We start from the raw sequence: 18,635 nt of genomic DNA on the forward strand, positions 1-18,635 counted from the left end.
CCGATTCACTTGAGCACTCACAACTTAGGCTATCATATAAAAAGCTGCTCGAAACTTCGCATTCAATACTTGATCATTCACGAGGTCATTTGGAACATGTTTCTCTCATCAAAAGCATTCCTTCAAATGGGGTATTGTCATAGAGGCATGACTCTGAAATCATAACAGAAAGCATTAGAAGAGAAAACCTCAGAGTTTAAATCTGTAGCACGATAAGATAATAAAAGAAGTGAAGTGTTTCCTAATATAACTCATAGCCTTCCATTCATAGATGTGGCATGGTTCACACCAATGAATAATACTCTACTCAATACAGCATGTTCGACTCCCTGATATATTTGAATCTTATTCTTAGATACCAAGTTTTTCATCACCCGCCTAGGGCCTAGCCATAACACATCGATTAGAATATCGAAGGACTCCAACCAAGCCTCTTAGCGTAAAATTCATAAGCTTACACAAGGTACATGTATAAATAAACAAGAACCAATGATGTGGAAACATAATTTCAAATAGAGCATAAGTCTCAAAATGAGAAACGACAATGTGGACTGCATCATATCTAACATGCCTCTACTACTAGATGGGAATGTTAGACAATCTCTTAGCTCACCCAAAACAATATCTAAATAAAGTCTTAAACTCGTAAGAAGTAAATGTCTCATCCTCGAAACATGAGGACTCACCACAATAAGCTAATAGCAAAACTCTAACAATGAGCGGGAAAAGGATGAACGTGACAGCCGATCCTTTCATTATGGTGTAATATAGGCAGAAAGTATGTATTAGTACATGGAATGCACTAAGTATGTGAGAATATGCATAAAACATAATCATTGGACATAATCAATATAAATCATGGATTCAAGAGAAATATCTTTGACACATGAGTAAGGCCATGAAATCATACAAAATATTTATCTCATCAGTCAATTCATCAAAACATCATAAACATCATCATAGAACCTATATATGTGGGAGATAATTGTAACAGACATTAAGACCATGCGAGCTATTACATGTAATCCAATGATACCCACATCGAGAAGGGGAAAGGCTAATTGCTAAGATAAGCTCTATCTAATTAATGTCATCATGTTCTATATGTAGATTAACTAGCTAGGACATATTGATAATCCTATGGTGGCTACGTAGTTAAAGAGAAAAGAGGTTGCTACTAGGGTTTAAGTCGGGCCTCCACCTCAAAGTCCACTCGGTGCTATGTATATCAACCCACAGAATACATATCATAATTAAAATCATAAATCATACTTGCATAAATCATATGCTTTTTCATAACCATACTCCAGAAACATGTTCATAGGAATAACTCATTAAGGATCACAAGTCACTTTTCCATTATGGTCTTAAGTCACCTTTTTCATTAAGGTCTTAAGTCACCATGAAGGATCTTAAGTCACCCTTTCATTTATTTCATCTTCATGCAATATGGGTGTAGGTCTTCCATCATTACACATTCTTCCTTGTATAGACATTATTAGTTAGGGTCTTAGGTCACCCTCCTCATTAAGGATCGTAAGTCACCCTTACATGCACTTTCTTGAAACATCATTAAAACATTATTCATAATCCTTCATAAGGCATTCATAATCATCTTTTCATAAAACATCTTAAAACTTATTCATAAGCTTTTCATTGAAATAACTTGAAAATCATGAACATATCTTAAATAATAATTGAAACTAGCATATAGCATGGGTCATAGAAATTCAACATGAAAACATGCAACATGATATAAATTATGCATAATTAGGCAATTAATCTTGAAGAATATCATACTTGAGAAAACTCAATGCATATCATGAAATTAGGGCTTTTAATTAAAGAAATCACAAGAGAATTGAGAATAATTTGTTGGGATTCCATGGGGTTTTGAGAGTTATGTTGAGAGTGAGAAGAGTTTAGGTCAGTTAATAGTTAGAAATTTAGTCCCTAAAACCGTCCATATTCATTAATGAGATATAGGAAAAGGATAAAAATAACCCTCTTTAAATCTAAATCTAAAACTCATGACTGGCCATCACCACGTACCATTAAAGGTACCATGGTTCATGGTCCCCTCCGTGGTGAGGGAATTGGGAATTTTTGAAAGGGTTTAGGAAGGCTACACACCACAAACCCATGACGACTTATGGTGGTCCTCCGTGATGGTTGCCTTGAACTTGCATTTTTGGAGTTTACAAGGATTATATTAGGACGTCCTCCACAGATACCTTCACGGTCCGTAGAGGTCATCATGGTATATGAACATTGACCATTGATAGGATTCTGATAGGAGGCCTATAGAAGTGTCCACCACGGAAGTCATAACGGTGTGTTGTCCTCACCACACCTCATAGTGGTCTTTATTGGTTCTCACCTCTGGAACCATTTGTCTAGGCATGGACCATGGTGGACCTACAGGGCTCATGGTCCTCTTTTTGGCCCGTAGTGGGTCCTGTAAAGACCATCTGGTGTCAAAAACTACATGTTTTAGGAATTTCATGTTTTGTTCCTCATTTTTTGTCTTTTCAACTTTTGGGGTTCTTCAATATGGATTGGCTTTCTCTTTATTGTGCTACTCTTGATTTCTATGCAAAGACTATTAGCTTAGAGATACCTGATGTCCCTAGGATTGAGTGGAAAGGTACTAGTGGTTCTTATCCTAGTAAGGCCATCCCTTATATGCATGCTAAGAAATTGATTGATAGAGGGTGTATGTATTATTTGGCTTTTATTCGGGATACTAGCATTGAGTCACCTTTTATGCAGTCTAGTCCTGTGGTTAAGTAGTTTGCCGATGTACTTCCTACTAATCTTCCTGAAGTTCCTCTAGATTAGAATATTGACTTTGCTATTGACTTAGAGTCGGGGACTAATCCCATTTCTATTCCTCCATATCGTATGTTTCCATATGAGTTAAAAGAGTTGAAGGATAAATTAAAGGACTTGTTGAGTAAGGGGTTTATTCGCCCTAGTATGTCACCTTGGGGTACACCGATTCTATGTGTAGAAGAAGGACGAGTTCATGAGATATGCATTGACTATAGATAATTGAACAAGGTGATTATCAAGAACAAGTATACTTTTCCTCGTATTGATGATTTGTTTGATCAACTTCTGGGAGCAGCCGTGTTTACTATGATAGACTTGAGATCCAGGTACCATTAGCTGAGAATTAGGCCATCAGATATTTCTCAAAAAGCTTTCCAGACCTGTTATGCCCGTTATGAGTTTCTTGTTATATCTTTTGGGCTGACTAACGCCTCAACAACATTCATGGAGTTGATGGAAGGAGTGTTTCATCCCTATCTAGACTTCTTTATGGCTATTTTGATTGATGATATCTTGGTGTATTCAAAGAATAAGAGGATCATTCTTGTTATTTTGAGATCGGTGCTTCAGAAATTGAGAGAGTAGAAGTTATATGCAAAGTACTCTAAATGTGAGTTTTAGCTTGATTTTGTTGTATTTCTAGGACACGTGGGGTCCAAAAAGGGTATTAGGTTGATCCTGCCAAGATTAAGGCAGCTAGAGGGTTGACTAGGCCTACTTCTCCTATCAAGATTGAGAATTTTGTGAGGTTAGTTAGTTATTACTGATGCTTCATGCAGGGATTCTCTATTATTTCTCTCTAATTGACTAGACTGACTTAGAAGGTATTAAATTTCCATTAGTCTGATGAGTGTGAGACGAGCTTTCAAAATCTCAAGACTTTATTGACTACAACTCCTATTTTAACCTTACCCGAGGAGGGTGTGGAATTCACCATGTATTATGATGTTTCCAGAGTTCGTATAGGTGGAGTTTTGATGCAAAAGGAAAGGTGATTCCCAACGCTTCTATAAAATTGAAGGCTCATCAAAAGAACTACCCTACTCGAGAATTGGAGTTAGTGGAGGTGGTGTTTATATTGAAGACATCGCATCGTTACTTGTACGGTGTTCATTGATCTTAGATGCAGCATCCAATAGCCAAAATAACCCATGTTCATAGTAGAGTTTGAGAGCAAATTCTTATAGATTTATTCATTTTTTAGAATACTTGTGTGTGAATATAGCTAACAAACATGAGTAGGCACTTTCATGGCTTAATGAGAAAGAATGGACATTCAAAAGATAATTGGGTTGAAAGCGGAGCTTAAAGGAGAAGTTGGGAACAAATGTGAAGAAAATACGCCATGCAAAAACTTGTCCACATGGCGTAGTTAGAGGAAAATTTGGTTCTGGATAGAGGAAAATCTGCCAAAGAAGAAAATACAAAATTACACTATGCAGGAACCATCGTGAACTTCATTACAGAGGTTAAAACTTTATTTTTTTTGAGACTTTAAATAGTCCACTTTTATTTAATTTTAAAACATTCAGCTTTTATTAGATGTTTTGACGAAGGAAGACGAAATAAGAACTCTCCTAAGGTTTTATTTCTTCTTCTCTTTCATTTGTAAGTTGCTTTTTTATGCTATTTATTGTACTTTGGATTCTTTCAAACATTATGAGTGGCTAAAATCACTGTTCTAGGGTTGTAACAAGATAAAGGTTTTCATATAGTTTGCTTTGGTTGAAAATGATGTCTTTCATATAATTGTTCTTATATTCTCATTTATACTATTTTAATTTCTAATCAACATTAAAATATATTAGTTGTCTACCCAGAACTCGAGAGATGGAAGGGAGATAGAATAGTAGAATATAAGAAATGTATTTGTTATAGAATTGCCTAGAATAATTCATAAATAGGATGCCTGTGACATATACCTATACACCATACTTGGTTACTAGACATGATATAGGATTAAAGAATCTGTGTTGATTCATGCTTATACCCGTTCAACGATGTAGTTAGACTATCTACATAACTAGGAAATTAGAGGTCGAGAGACCATAATTGTAAAATCAACCCTGTAAATCAGCAATTGAAAGACCCATTACATGTCAAAGTGAAGTATATTACACCTGAAGCCTGCAAGTGCTACAACCCTAGAATTAATTACTCATTTGATCGCAACTCACTAATTTTAAGAACTGTTTCTTAATAGTAGTTTTAATAAATAAGTAAACATTATAATTGAAATTGACTTTTGTAATACACGCGAATAATTTAGTCAATTGAAAATATTACTCACGCCTGAGTAAAGAACTTTGGGTTCGACAATCCGGTTCTAAAAGGAGCCACTATATTACTTGTAAGACCACTTATACTTTTGTGTGCTTTGGTGACAATAAGTTTTTGGCGCCGTTGCCGGGGACTTTAAATTTGGCAATTGTTTATTTTCAATATTTCTTAGTTGTTGGTGTTAATGTTAACAACTTGATCTTAGTTGTGATTTCTTGCAGGAAAATTTGCAAAGGCAGACTAGAAAGAAGTGGGAACATTATAGAACTGCTAGCTAAACTTGAGAGATTTCTACATCAACAAAGGAGAAGAGTGGTTGCTCTATGCCTAGTACCATAGGTCAATCTGGGTGATAATAACGACATGTCTGTAAAGGCCCCTGCGAATATGGCATCTAGGACAGTAGTGATGTGGCAGTCCCAGTCACAAAGAATGTCACCTCCAGCATTTAGAAACCACCAACTGGAGAAAGATTTGAACTGAAACAGAACATGGTGCAGCTATTGCACACTAATGGGCAGGTTATGGGGTTTTCTCATAAAGATCCCCAAGTCCATATTTAGAACTTTCTGGAAATCAATGACACCTATACACCAACTGGAGTATCTCCTGAATATGTGAGGCTGACCTTATTTCCTTTTTCTCTATTAGGGAAGGCTAGAAAATGGTTGAAGTCGGAACCACCCAATTCCATTACTACATGGAATGATTTTTCTTTCAAATTATTAATCAGGTTCTTTCCTTCAGGGAAGACAACAAAGTTAAGAGCTGGAATACTGAGCTTTAGGCAGAAGTCGGGTGAAAATTTATACCAAGACTGGGACGGATTCACTCATTAGCTGTCCTCATCATTACCAATGTAACGAGGTGTTCGTCCATACCTTCATTGAAGGATTGGAACCCAACACCAAAATTCTTCTTGATTCAGTTGCAGGTGGACATTCTTTGAAGAAGGCATATAATTAGCTATACACATTGCTGAAGAAATCCATAATGGAATGGAGTAAACTCTAGTCTTGTTTTCCAAAAATAGGCAGGCATGCTTGAGGTAAATGTTGTAAATTCTTTGATAGTACAGATTGCAGCAATTCAAAATATGAGGTCTACTAACTCCAGCAACTTAGCTTTGGGGTAGAAATAGGCTCTAGTAAATATAGTTCAACACAAGAAAATGTGGTATGAAGTGTGTAGTAGTAGTAAACACATGGCAGAATACTGTGGTGCAAAACCTAAATTGGTAAATTTTGAAGGGAACGCACAGAGGTGTGGAGGCCATCAAAATTATGGCAATACTTATAAACCCAGTTGGAGAAGCCATCCAAAGTTCTCTTAGGGGGGAAACCAACAGAATTAGAACCATGTCCAAGGACAATATATACAATAGGGAGGAAGCCAGCACTATAATCAGCAAGTCAAGAGTAACCAACAATCAAGTAGTGCAAGAAACATGAGCGTGGAAGACATGCTCAAGAAACTCATGGATGACCTAGGTAAGCTAGTTGCAAATGTTTGCCAGTATAAAATCACTACTTAAAATTTAAAGAAGCATGTGGGAAATCTAGCAAGTGCTCAAAATTCTCGCCCGCAAGGTGGGTATCACGCCCTGGGAGGGTACCCTAGACGTAACCGGCACCCGAAGGCCATTTCTGACCTCCGAGCGAACCACCTGGTCCAGTCACTCATTCATTCATTCACATTCTCTTAGCGGAACTCAATTAATGAAATACTTTTCATACTACAAGGGCCGAAGGCTAAACATTTACAACCCAACAAGAATAGTAAATTAAGACTCCTCAAGATAACAGTTAAATCCTCCCCACACTACAGTCTACGAAGCCTCTATTCAAGTCTAAAAGGTGTCAATGACAAGCCTATGGCTACCAACAATCTAAATAAAAGAAGAGACAACAAAACTGTACAAGAAGGCCCAATATCCTCCGGAAACTAGGAGGACTCACCGACTGGCTGGAAGTGTATGTGGATCTTCAACGGAGCGCCGATTGATGATCTCTAGTACCTGTCTCTGCATCATGAAACGATGCAGGCCAAATGGCGTCAGTACATGGAATGTACGAGTATGTAAAATGGCCGTATGAAACCATATTAAGAAAACATCAATATCAACTCAGGACCTCAACTCATACATGTATACATCACAACTCACTCAATGTCCTAAGTCCAACAAGAATAGTTTAGATAGGACTAACTCATAAGCCACTTAACTCAACTGACTCAGAGCACTAACAAGGCCTAAATGGGAGTTTCTCTTAACCGACAACCATCACCTATGAGCTGGTGATAGTACAACAATCCGATGTTGTTGCCACGTCCATCCATACCTTGCCAGGGTATGAACGCCTCTCTAATCATGAGTACCATTGATTAGTCAAGTCCTATCATTTCAGGACAATACAAATGGGAAACATCCAAACTTTAATGGTTCGATCCCACGGGAAGCATCCGACTTTAACGGTTCCAATTCCTCGGGAAGCATCCGACTTTAACGGTTCCATCCCTACCTACATTGGCAGCGTAGTTTCTGGGGTTCGAGTATGGACTATACTCTCACCTGCTTCGGTGCTCGATACTCCTCCCATGACTCTATGCTCATAAGACTCCTCGAATCATCTCAAACAAGCCCTCACGGCTAGTTTCATGTGGTACAATACCACCTCATCAACTCGGTTCTCATTTGCAATTCAATTGAGGAACAATGACAAGTCTAATTTAGGACCTTGTCCACTTGCCAATTCCTTCCTCATATCAACTAAATTAAGCCTCCTCTATATGAACATTTATGACATCTCCTCAAGATTTAACACAACTCTATGACTTCAACTCAACCATTCAAATAGAATAGCGCATTTAAGGAAATTGACTTAAACAACATATTCACATGGCTAAAGAGGTCAACAAAACATAACAACAATTCATCTCCATCAATTCATACTAATCATGAAGGAATTTAAGGAATTTTTGGCGCAACAACATCAACACATATAGCATTATATAAATAGGAGACAAAGTTCATATAGACATACACGATACCAAGAACTCTATTTTTCATGAATATCTAACCTCAAGCAAGAATAGGGCACATGGGTGAACTTATCCCATGTTTTGGATAGCCTTACATACCTTGTTTGAAGACTTTGAAGAAACGTTGATGTTGGGTATTCAATGGGGGACTCAAATCTTGAAGCTCTTGGACTCTTTTTGTTGGAAATGAAGAAGATGAAGAAGAGAGAGAGAAGCTCCTAGGGCTTTTTAGAGAGAGAGTGGGGGCTGCCAAATGGGTTCCCAAAAGACCAAGGGTTACATATATATAATTTAGGTAAGTTCCCAAATTGCCCCTCCTCAAAAGTTCTGAAAATAGGCTAAAACGCCCTTGGCGCGATAGTGGTGCGTCGCGCCCTTACAGCGCCAAGGCCAATCATGCCTAAAACCTACACAACCTTTAGTGGCGCGTCACGCCAGGGACCAAACTATTGAGGCATGTTTCTAGCGCGATAGTGGCGTGTCGCGCCCTTACAGCGCCAAGCCCATTGTTCTGAATTCTAGGAATTTGTCCTGAACAACCCTGCACAACTTTTAGTGGCGCGTCGCGCCAGGGACCAAACTACTGAGGCATGTTTCTAGTGCGATAGTGGTGCGTTGCGCCCTTACAGCGCCAAGGCCATTTCCCCAGCAGTTGCAACTCAGGCTAAAAATGAAATTTCTGTCGTGCTAGTTCATCTTAGGATCATCATATCTTTTAACTCCGAACTCCAAAATTTACGTTCTTAGTGGCGTTGGAAAGAAGACTCGACGACTTTTAATTTGATAGGTCGTGGGCCACCCAGATTGACGCCTTTCAAAAGATAGGGTCGTTAAAAGTCGACCCTTACATGAACTCATCCTAAACTTAGCCACAACGGATCTCTTGGACTTAGCTCGGTCCTAGGGGTCCTTAATGATCCCTCATCACCTCCAACGCTCCTAATTTCTCAGGGACTCATCTTAACTCAAGCACATACTTCGAAATAAATATGATGGGCCCCACACGTATACAAAGAAGGCCCGAATCTTAGGGAAAATTTTGAGGGGTGTCACAGTGGGTTACCAGGTAACACTTATCCAAACTCCAAGCAGGTAAATATTGTGATCACACGAAGTAGATGACCACTAGCTGAGCTAGCGCGATAAAGAAAAGGTAGTGAAGGTAAAGGTAAAGTTGTAGAGGTTAAAGTTGGTGAGCCTATCATACCACAAAATTACAAGAGCTAAAGACAAAACTACCTCCCCAATTCCCACAAAAATTTAAAAAGAAGAAGGAGGAGGAATATATTGATAAATTCATAGATATGCTTAAACAGGTTCAAATGAACTTTTCTTTCATTAATGTGTTCCAGGGTATTCTCAAATATGCCAAGTTTCTCAAAGATATTGTGGCCAACAAGAGCAAGTTAGTTGAGTTTGAAATAGTGGCAAGAGTGTATTACAAGAATCTTGAACAAAGTAAGCCTACCAGCTAAAACAAAAGATCCAGATAGTTTTACGGTACAGGTAACCATTGGTAAGTGCAGTAATGCAACAGTCCTCTGTGATCTAGGTGCAAGTATAAACTTGATACCTATATCTATGCTTAAGAAATCAGGCTTCGAAGAACCTAAACCAACAACCATTTTGTTACAATTATCTAATCGTTCTTTAGCTAGACCTAATGGTATTACTAAGAATGTGTTGGTTAAAGTAGGATCCCTAATCTTTCCTGCTGATTTTGTTGTATTAGATTTTGAGCCTCATCCAGAGGTCCCTTTTATTTTAGGGCATCCTTTTCTTAGCAATAGGAGGTGCACTTATTGATGTGGCTGTAGGTGGATTAACTATGATAGTACATAATAAAGTTAAGGTGTTTGATGTATACTAGGAACTAAAGTTGCCTACATTCTATGAAGAGTTGTCTGCTATAAGTGTCATAGATGAGAAAGTGCCAGCTCAATGCATTTTAGCAAAAGACCCTTTAGAAAGAGTTTTGATGGGTTAAGACATTTAAGGTGACATGGAAGCTAAAGATCTAGCTAGTGTGCTTGACATTCCAAATGTCAGGATGTGGAAGAAGAATGTGGAGTCATTAAATAGAAAATTGGATCCTTCACCCAAACCATCTCTAGAGGAAGCTCCTAACTTGGAGTTGAAGCCACTATTATCCTATCTCAGGTATGCTTTTCTTGGTGTCAACAATACTTTACCTATAATTCTCTTGTCATCTTTGTTTGATAAGCAGGTTCCAGAAGCATTTAATGTTTTAAAAAGGTACAAGAAGGCAATCATCTGGCAAATGGCTGATCTTCATGGTATCATTCTAGCTTTGTGCATGCATAGGATTTTTATGGAAGAGGGACATAAGACTAGTGCACAACCACAATGCTGGTTAAACTCTGTTACGAAAGAGATGGTGAAGAAAGAGATAATTAAGTGTCTAGATGCAGGAATAATATACCCAATTTCTGATAGTAAGTGGCTAAGCCCACTTAAGTATGTACCAAAGAAAGGGGGAATGATTATAGTGACTAATGAGAAGAAAAAGTTAATCCTTACAAGAACAGTGACTAGATGGCATATCTGCATGGATTACAGAAAGTTAAATGATGCCACGAGATAAGATCATTACCATGTGCCATTTATTGATCAAATGCTCGACAGATTAACAGGATAAAAGTACTATTGCTTCTTAGATTGATATTCAAGCTACAACCAAATTACCATTGCACCGAGAGGACCAAAAAAAGACAACTTTCACATGTCCTTATGGGACATATTAATTTAAGCATATGCCATTTGGTCTTTGCAATGCCCCTTCCACTTTTTTCAAAGATGCATGATGGCTATCTTCCATGATATGGTGGAAGAGTTTGTAAAAATCTTTATGGATGAATTTTCAGTGTTTGGAGAATCTTTTGATATATATTTAAACAACTTAGAAAAGGTATTAGCATGGTGTAAGGAAACGAACCTCGTCCTCAATAGGGAAAAGTGTCATTTCCTTGTAAATGAGGGAATTGTATTAGGACACAAAGTTTCTTAAGATGGTCTAGAGGTAGATAGAGCTAAAATTGAAGTGATTGAGAAGCTCCCACCATCAGTCTCAGTAAAATGTGTCCAAAGTTTCCTAGGTCATGCTACATTTTATCGGCGATTCATTAAAGATTTTTCAAAGATTTCCAAACTTATGTGCAACTTATTGGAAAAGGAGGTAAAATTTATTTTTAGTGATAACTGTTTGCAGGCCTTTGAACTATTGAAAAAGTGGTTGATTGAAGCCCCAATCCTGATAGCTCCTGACTGGGAGCTATCATTTGAGTTAATGTGCGATGCGAGTGACATAGTAGTGGGAGCAGTGCTAGTGGGAGCAGTGCCAAGAGAATGGAAGGTGAAAATCCTTCATGATATCTACTATGCCATCAAGACTCTGGACTCAGCTCAAGCTAATTACACTATGAGAGAGGAGGAGATGCTTGCATTGGTCTATGCATTTGATAAATTCCGCTATTACCTGGTAGGTACGAAAGTAACTATTTATACTAACCATGCAACTCTTAGGTACTTGTTCAACAAGAAAGATGCCAAACCCAGATTAATCAGATAGATCCTACTACTCCAAGAATTCGATATAGAAATCAAAGATAGGAAGGGATGCAAAAATCAGATAGCAGACCACTTATCCAGGTTAGAGAATTCATCACATGTGGGTGCACAAAGGTTGATAAAGAAAGAGTTTCCAAAGTAGTTGTTGGCATTACAGGTCAAAGAACTTCCACGATATGCAGATATTATGAACTATATAGTGAGTGGAGTGTTTCCCCCAAAGCAAACTCCAAACAAAAGAAGAAGCTAATGTATGAAGCAAAGTTCTATATATGGGATGAACCTTACTTGTTCAAACAAGGTGTTGATCGGATGATAAGGAGATGTGTGCCTAAATCCGAGTTCTTACTGGTTCTACAAAGTTTCTATTCATCTTCATGTAGTGGACATCATGGAGGATTACTGTGGTGATCTTGGGTGCGTTTATGCATCCAATAGCCAAAATAAGCCATGTTCATAGTAGAGTTTGAGAGAAAATTCTTATAGTTTAATTCATTTTTAGAATACTTGTGTGTGAATATAGCTAACCAAAATGATTAGGAACTTTCAGGGCTTATTGAGAAAGAATGGAAGTTCAAAAGATAATTGAATTGAAAGCACAACTTAAAAGAGAAGTTAGGAACAAATGTGAAAGAAATACACCATGCCAAAGTGTGTCCACGTCGCGTAGTTATCTCCATCCATTTAATTCCAACATTTGGAATTTATTTGGCTAAAAAGTGGAGTATGCACAAGGTTTGCGTCGCTGACCTAGTTTTTAATAGAGGAAAATATTCTGAAGAAGAAAAATACAAAATTACACTATGCAGGAACATCCCTGCGTTGAGTTCTTAACTACAGGGTTGAAACTTTGTATTTTTTGAGGCTATAAATTGTCCACTTGTATTTTATTTTAAAATATTCAGTTTTTATTGGATGTTTTCACGAAGGAAGACAAAAGGAGAACTCCCTTAGGGTTTTATTTTTTCTTCACTTTTATTTGTAAGTTACTTTTTTATGCTATTTATTTTGATTTGGAATCTTTCAAACATTATGAGAGGCTAAAATCCCTTGTTCTAGGGTTGTAGCCACAAGATGAAGGTTTTAATATAGTTTGCTTTGGTTGAAAATAGTATCTTTAATATAATTGCTCTTATATTCTCATTTATACTATTTTAATGTCTAATCAATATTAAAATAAATTAGTTGTCTATCTAGAACTCAAGACACAGAAGGGAGAGAGAACACTAAAATATAAGGAGTGTGTTTGTTCTAGAATTGCCTAGGATAATTTGTGTGTAGGATGTCCATGACACATACTTATACACCATACTTGGTTATTAGATAGGACGATAGGATTAAAGCATCTAAGTTGGTTTATTCCTAACCCCTCTCAATGATGTAGCTAGGCTGTCAACATAGGTAGGCAATTAGAAGTCGAGAGACCATAATTGTAAAATTAACCCTATAAATCAATAATTGAAAGACGCATTAAATGCCAAAGTGGAGTATGTTAGACCTGAATTCTGCAAGTGCTACAACCCTGGAACTAACTACTCATTAGATTACAACTCACTGATTTGCTGAACTATTTCTTAATAGTGGTTTTAATAAAGTAGTAGACACTATAATTGAAATTAACTTTTTGCAACACATGCGAACAATTTAGTCAATTATAAATATTACTCACACCTGATTAAAGTCCTATGGGTTAGACAATTTGGTTCTGAAAGGAGCCACTATATTACTTGTAATACCAAGTACCCTTATGTGTGCTTTTGTGACAACATGCATTATGAGGTATTTAAGACAGCGTAGATGTCTTAAGTTACTGAAGGACTATGATATGTATATCTTTTATCATCCGAAAAAGGTCAATGTGGTGGATGATGCTTTGAGTAGAAAGACTCCTAGCATGGGGAGCCTAGCCGTGTTCAGTGTTGACATGAGGCCCTTGGATAGGGATGTTTAGAGGTTAGACATCAACTTCCTACGGTTTTGGCTATCTGGTGAGAGTGGAGGTTTTATTGCTTTCATTGAGGCATGCTCTTCTTTAGGTGAGAAGATTCGGGAGCAACAGTTTGATAATGAGAACTTATGTCTCATTCGAGACAAGGTATTGAGGGGTGAAGCCAAAGAGGCTAGACTTGATTCAAGTGGTGTTTTGAGGATCGAGGGCAGTTTCATGTTTATAATTGGTTATAAAACTATAAAATAAGAAGAAGAATATAGTAGAGAGGAGAGAGAATACTTGTTATATTTCTTGAAGGATAAATTTACAATGTACAAAACCTCTTTATTTATAGGGAAAAAGTGACTTGGTCCCAAAGTTAGGACTCATAACTTTTCTTTAAAATATAAACACTCATTATATCTATAACAAAATGATAACCTTGTCTATTAATAAGGGTACAAAAGTTCAATCAATATTTTAACCAATTTATTATATTTTAGATTATGACTATGAACAATAATATTGGGACAAAAGGAGTACTAAAAGTTTTGCTAAACAAAATTGTTAGTCTTAGAAATAGGAAGACCAAATATTTATGCATAATGCACAAATACAAAGTCAGTATTCAATATCTTTCATAAATAACCTAAGACAAATAACTTTCATCAATATTCAGTTGAATAACTAATACAATTATAATTTTTCTAGGTATTTCATTGTTTGCCTCCGGGTTTGAGCTCAAAATCCCTTAGGTAAAGAAAATAGTGTACATGACTACTTAATGCAGCATCTCCTGAGTTCACATGTGTTGAATATTTTCCCAAGGTCACCTGTTGATGTCCATATAAATCTTTGTTTGCTCTTTTTCTCTTTTTCCCTGGCCATAAAAAATCATAAAATTATAAGAATCAACTAGGGCAAGGACAATGAACGTGAAAACATCAATAATAATACCAATATATTGAGGAATTATATGTTTTATTGTGACTTCCTTAACTTTTCTTACCAATGTTGAAAGGGATATCACGTTCGGATAAGTAGTTAGGTTCTCCCCGATTTTTTATGTAAACCCCTTTGCAAGATTCAGTACATGTTCTAACTACATAATGTTTGATCAATTTTTTACCGCGTACATGTGGTTTACTTCTCGGTGTCACCTGCAAATTAAACCCTTTTAATGACCATGCATAAATAGAGTCGATCTCATTATTTATTCTAATATAATTTTCTTGAGCTAATAACCTGCAAGGTTTCTTCATTTTCGCGTAATTTCTTCATTTTTTCATGAACTTCCCGATATACAATAAATTTATAAACCTCTACCATAGATCGAAACTTTTTCTTTGTATCCAAATGATGGTAGACCTGTTTGCCAATAATTATTAAATGTTTATTTTGTCACAATCTCATCAAAGAAAACTTATGTAATCAATTATGTTGGCAGGAAACATGTATATTATTCAAATGGAAACTTACGTAATTAAATATCGAACCGTCTCTACGAGAAATATTCTTGATGATCCAGTTTTGCCTTCTTTGTTCAAATGTATATGTATGCATGTAATGCATATTTTTTGGTATCTTCTCATTCTGCAACAAAAACAAGCTGTACTTGTGGAATTCAAATTCGTCCAAAATTTATTCTCAAAAGGTAATTTTCTGGATGGAGTACATCAAGTGAAACACAAGATATTGGAGCATCACCATTTTATATTCTAAAGGATCATGGCCTGGCCAGCACAATAAGATGAATTTTGAAAGAAATTCTAGACAGCTTGTAAGACAATCTTTAAAAGTATTATTATTGTTACTATTATTTATATATTTCATATATATCTATACTGCATTGGACAATTTTTTCCTTGAGCTAAGGGTTTATCGAAAACAATCACTTTACCTCCAAGATAATGATAAGATATGTGTACACTTTGTTCTCTCCAAAGCCCATTTTATGAGATTACACTAATATATTTTTTTTAATTATTATCAATCTGACATATTTAAACATTGTTGTGATACAATCCATATGTTTTAGCTTTAGAGAAGAACATTTCTCTTGTTTTCATAACACAATTATCATTAAAAATTTGTTCAAGAATTCCTCAAAATATTTTGTATATGTCTTAAAAGGAATAGATAAAAACAACTTATAATTTAAGGAAATTTTCAAACAAAAAAGAGGAACTTTTAAAAAGCATACCTCTAAAACATCAGCCTCTGATTCTTCTGATGTCATAAAAGATATTGGAACTTCTATTAATGTTGCATCTTCATCACCATAAATTTGGTGCTGCTTATCCATATTCTAGTTAATAAAATATGAAAAAATTAATTAGATCTTTTGTAAAATGAAATTTTGTGTGAAGTAAATGGAGAAGGTTTTTAGAAAAAAAATTAAATTGCTCGCTTACTAGTAATTTATATATATGTGTCAAGTAACATTTTAAGAACTTAATCAAGGTGCTAGAATGCCCAAAAAGATGTACTTGTCCATCAATCTTATGTATTCTGTAACAAGATGGTTTTGGTTATGCATCTCTTAAGAGTCACTAAATAATTGGATGTGAGTTAAAAGTTACATCCTAAATTTGAATTTCATTCTAAGCAAATTAATATTTTGGGCAAAAATCAATTTTAAAAGCTTTCTAAGAAAATTGTTAAAAGCGATCGCAACCTCTAGATTTATCACAAATAAAATTTATTCCCACTATAGCAATAATTATTTCTCTTTTAATTTGTCTAAACCTAAGATGATTGATCTCCTCTGTACAAACCTAGATTTACTTGAACTTGCATCCTTCAAAATAGAAAAATAAAATTAGATGGTTAGACAAAGAGAGGAAACAATCATGAAAAACATAGATCTATCTTACTAGTACTGGTAGTAAATTTCCAAATTGGAAAACTACTATGTAATTAATTGCACTCTATATGAAATGACTCTATGTAGTTATTATTAATATAATTATCAACTTTAGTCAAAAACCTAGTATACATGTTTTTCATAAGGATAAAATAAGAGAAGAACGTTTGAGGTAGTTTGGTCATGTCATAGGTTGTTTCATAGATAGATGAATCGGTCCATTCATGTGAAACTATAGTAAGTAGAGTTGTTAAATATCATATGAAAGAAGGTTGTCTCAAAATATTTACCATTTCTTAGTATAAATGAGGACTTAACTAAATCTATAACAATGTCTAATATCACTAGCATGTCTATTCAAAGGTTTCTACACTGATAACAGTTCATCAATTCCATCTATTCACCGCTATTGTCATACTCTATCATTATCAATTACCGTCATCATTGTACTCCATTATTAATTACAACCATCAACAATCCAAAACTACCACCCTCAACCACCACCACTACCAATCGATCACTACAATCAATCAACACTAACGCTAGCTACTATTTACAATTATTATTGATATCAATCATTAATACCAAAAAAATCATCAAGCAATGTCGACAGTCACCATCATAAGCCACCACTATATATTTTCAACCACCATCATCATTCACTATAAGTATTTGCTATCAAGTATCATCCAACTACCAACCACCACCAAAATATAGCCATTATCTTCTACTACCAACATTACCAATATATAGCAACTATTGTTGGATTTAATTGATAGTTTGAACGGGAAATTGAGGGAAAAAGACATGGAGAAAAAAATGATTTGTTCTCTCTTCCTTTATTAAATAAGCTTTGGTCCCACATAGGTGGTGGAAAGAAAAACTCTCCTACTTAAAAGTAGAAACACTCCTTCATGTTGCTAAAGGGTCAAGAAGAGGGTCTCCCCTCGCGTTGTCGTCGTCATAGCTCGTTCGGCTCGGCTCGTCTTTGGCTACGGCTACGGTTACGGCTTAGGCTTCGGCTTCGGATTGGATTCGAATTTGGAAGCTTCGACTTTGGCTTCGGATTTGGATTGGATTCGGATTTGGATTCAGATTCGGATTCGGATTTGGTCAATTGATATGATTGATTGATAATCTTTTTGGACCAAATTTCCTTTAAATTTTAATTAATTAATATTATTTATTTATTTAATTAATTAAGTGAAAAAATCCTAACCCATGACCTGCGACCCGCTTCTTTTCCGGATTAATTTAAAAATATTTCCCTCCATTTTTCCAACGGATTTTTGAAAGGTTGCAACCTTGTCTGAAAAGTTGCAAACCTTCTTCTCAACAGTCAAACATTTTTCCAACAGGTGCCTTTTCTTAAAAGGTGCAAATAGTCTATACATATCTGTTAATCCTCAGAATGTTCCATACGAAATTTCTGAAATAACATCTTCTTCTTCTTCTTTCTGCACTTCCTAAAACTCGTGTGATATACAACCATCAAGTAGTTCGCAGTAACCATAATTTGTTGTACCGCTATTCTGGTGAGTAAATCGTTCTATCCTAGGTGGAAAGATTCCAAAACCTTTGGTACATTGAGGGGAATAATTTCCTTAAGGACACACTGTGCATTCAGTAGGCTCAATTTCTTGTTCTTACATAATTTTACCAAACACTATTCTTATTTTCTGTTCTAGATTCTATCTTTTATTTCAGTATTTATTGTTGGTGTTTCATTATTTGTTTTCAATACAGTTTACTAACAACTATCCATGACACCATCATTAGTCAAGGTACCATCCTCGATTTTCATACATAACTACCACCACTAGCCATCACAATCACCAATCACCATATAATTTTCTTAAAATTTGTTGATTTAGTATTAGATTAAGTTTGTTTTTATTAATTTTTATGGGAAATGACACCTTTAGTATGATCAAATTAGTTGTAACACACTCATACTTTACGGAGGTCCTATGAATTCCTTGGATATTTTTGGTAAAGCATTTTTTGACATTTAGCGGGTGAGCCAAATAAAAAAACAAAACAATTGTTCAATCATTATCAATCATTTACATTCTCTAACAAAGTGAAAATGGAAAC

The 18,635-nt window shown here is 35.8% G+C and overlaps 1 protein-coding gene across 1 annotated transcript in view; it reads right to left on the bottom strand.

The window, feature by feature from the left end:
• Window positions 1-14,388: 14,388 nt before the first annotated feature.
• The window catches only part of LOC129899794 (uncharacterized), a 56,640-nt gene continuing 52,393 nt past the window's right edge, over window positions 14,389-18,635 (bottom strand). The window contains exons 2-6 of the mRNA XM_055974808.1: window positions 15,876-15,980; window positions 15,152-15,265; window positions 14,918-15,040; window positions 14,682-14,832; window positions 14,389-14,552 (exon numbers count right to left, since the gene is read on the bottom strand). Coding sequence (XP_055830783.1) covers window positions 14,389-14,552; window positions 14,682-14,832; window positions 14,918-15,040; window positions 15,152-15,265; window positions 15,876-15,980 — 657 coding nt within the window. The remainder of the gene's footprint in view (window positions 14,553-14,681; window positions 14,833-14,917; window positions 15,041-15,151; window positions 15,266-15,875; window positions 15,981-18,635) is intronic.

The sequence above is a fragment of the Solanum dulcamara genome, chromosome 8, assembly GCF_947179165.1.
Source record: "Solanum dulcamara chromosome 8, daSolDulc1.2, whole genome shotgun sequence".
NCBI classification, from domain to species: domain Eukaryota; kingdom Viridiplantae; phylum Streptophyta; class Magnoliopsida; order Solanales; family Solanaceae; genus Solanum; species Solanum dulcamara.